Source organism: Hibiscus syriacus, unplaced genomic scaffold (genome assembly GCF_006381635.1).
Source record: "Hibiscus syriacus cultivar Baekdansim isolate YM2019G1 unplaced genomic scaffold, ASM638163v2 tig00111402_pilon, whole genome shotgun sequence".
Classification (NCBI taxonomy): Eukaryota; Viridiplantae; Streptophyta; class Magnoliopsida; order Malvales; family Malvaceae; genus Hibiscus; species Hibiscus syriacus.
The window spans coordinates 8,869,865-8,871,509 of NW_024063082.1; the positions used below are offsets into that span (position 1 = coordinate 8,869,865).

The window sequence follows — 1,645 nt, forward strand, 5'->3', positions numbered from 1 at the left end:
TACTACGTTGTTTGAAGAATATTGTCATAACTTTTCTCAAATCATCTGACTTCAAAAGTTAAATAAGCAACCAACAAGAATTTTTCAGATTTAGACTTTATCCCTTTCCTCTTTGATTCTCAAAGTGGTTTTCTGTCTGCATCCGACCCTCAATTCTTATATATAAACCTATTCCCCAACTCATTTTTTTCCACTTCAAACTCAATCTGTCAAAAAAAAAAAAGATGGAACAGGCTTCATCTTGGATGTTGATGAGGAGGAGAATGTTTTTTCAGTCCCATTTTCAAGTGTCAATGAATAGTTTAAGTGAGAGTTGGGAAGAAAAATCATTTGCAGAAGATGCAGCTAGGTCTTTAGGGGGATGCGTATGGCCTCCCAGATCATATACTTGTAGTTTTTGCAAGAGAGAATTCAAGTCAGCTCAGGCTCTGGGTGGTCATATGAATGTTCATAGAAGAGATAGAGCTAAGCTCAAACAATCTCATAGCCCCAACAATGATGCTGTATTTCATCAAAATCAAAATCCCAATCCTCTAATCTCACCTGACCCTATATTCCCACATCGCCCTCATAGTTCTGATCTTACCCTTTCACCTTTATCTGCTCCTTGTTCCATTGTTGGAGGAGAACATGAAAGGCAGCTATTTAGGTCAGATTCCACTACAAAAACAACTCTCAGCAATGTTATTTCAACTTCTTATGATGATGATGATGATGATGATGTGGAAATCAATTACAAAAGAAGAAAGATTGCTGTTCCAACGCTGCCGTTTTTAGTTGTCGGAATAGCAGGCTCCTTGGAGGAGTTGGATCTTGAGCTCAGGCTTGGTGTTGAACCAAAGTTGAAGTAAATATATGTGAAATGGATCAAAGGGATTGCAAGTGAATGCAACTGCTCTTGGCTCGGACAACTCAATACATTATCAATGCTTGCTTCATTATGCTGTTGATTGATCAGATAGTTCACGACTCAGCTAACATTTTCTGTTGGTTACATTAATCTAATATAAAATGAACGTCACGTGCTTCACCTTCAATTATATAATATATAAAATGTGTGTTTCTATTCTATGCATGGGAATATATTAATGGTAGAATGAAGACGGGGAAAATTTCCTTCTACACCAACAAGTTGAAGAAGGAAGACACTTAAGGAATTAATGATCTATTTTAAGGTTTAAGCTCTTTAAAACTATACAAATGTTGACCAAATCTGGGAATCTTGGCAAGTTATGGTAACGTAATTCATTTCAGACAAAGATACGAACGAAATAATTAAGGAACCTTCAACAGCTTACTTATGTCATCCGACTAACCCTACGTACGCTATTCGAACCGCTAATTAATTAGTTTTGCCCTTATACAATATTATCCAAAGGAGAAAAGCAAGTGTTCGGAAGGATCGTATAGATTGATGTAAGAAATAATCTTAATTAAGGTATTAATAACTCTCCAAGTGTCTCTTTAATAACTAATTAATTTTTTTGCCCTTTCGATTCCCAAGATTTTGTTTGACTAACTTAGACCGACTCGGGTTACACACCTGATTGTGGTAGGTGAATCTCCCAACTTCAAGACCTGAAATGTTTGTTTGTTTTGGCTCAAGACTTGAAAAAATGGTAGATCCAACTTCTAAGTTTACCCA

At 36.3% G+C, this 1,645-nt stretch overlaps 1 protein-coding gene across 1 annotated transcript; it reads left to right on the plus strand.

Moving 5' to 3' along the window:
• The first annotated feature begins 224 nt into the window (after nucleotides 1–224).
• LOC120161535 (probable transcriptional regulator RABBIT EARS) lies at nucleotides 225–851 on the plus strand. The gene has a single exon (XM_039171750.1). The coding sequence runs from the start codon at nucleotides 225–227 to the stop codon at nucleotides 849–851; it is 627 nt and encodes a 208-aa protein (XP_039027681.1).
• Nucleotides 852–1,645: the final 794 nt, after the last annotated feature.

Bases quoted from the DNA above. Each gene is read 5' to 3' on its own strand.
- LOC120161535 (XM_039171750.1), top strand. From the start codon at position 225: ATGGAACAGGCTTCATCTTGGATGTTGATGAGGAGGAGAATGTTTTTT.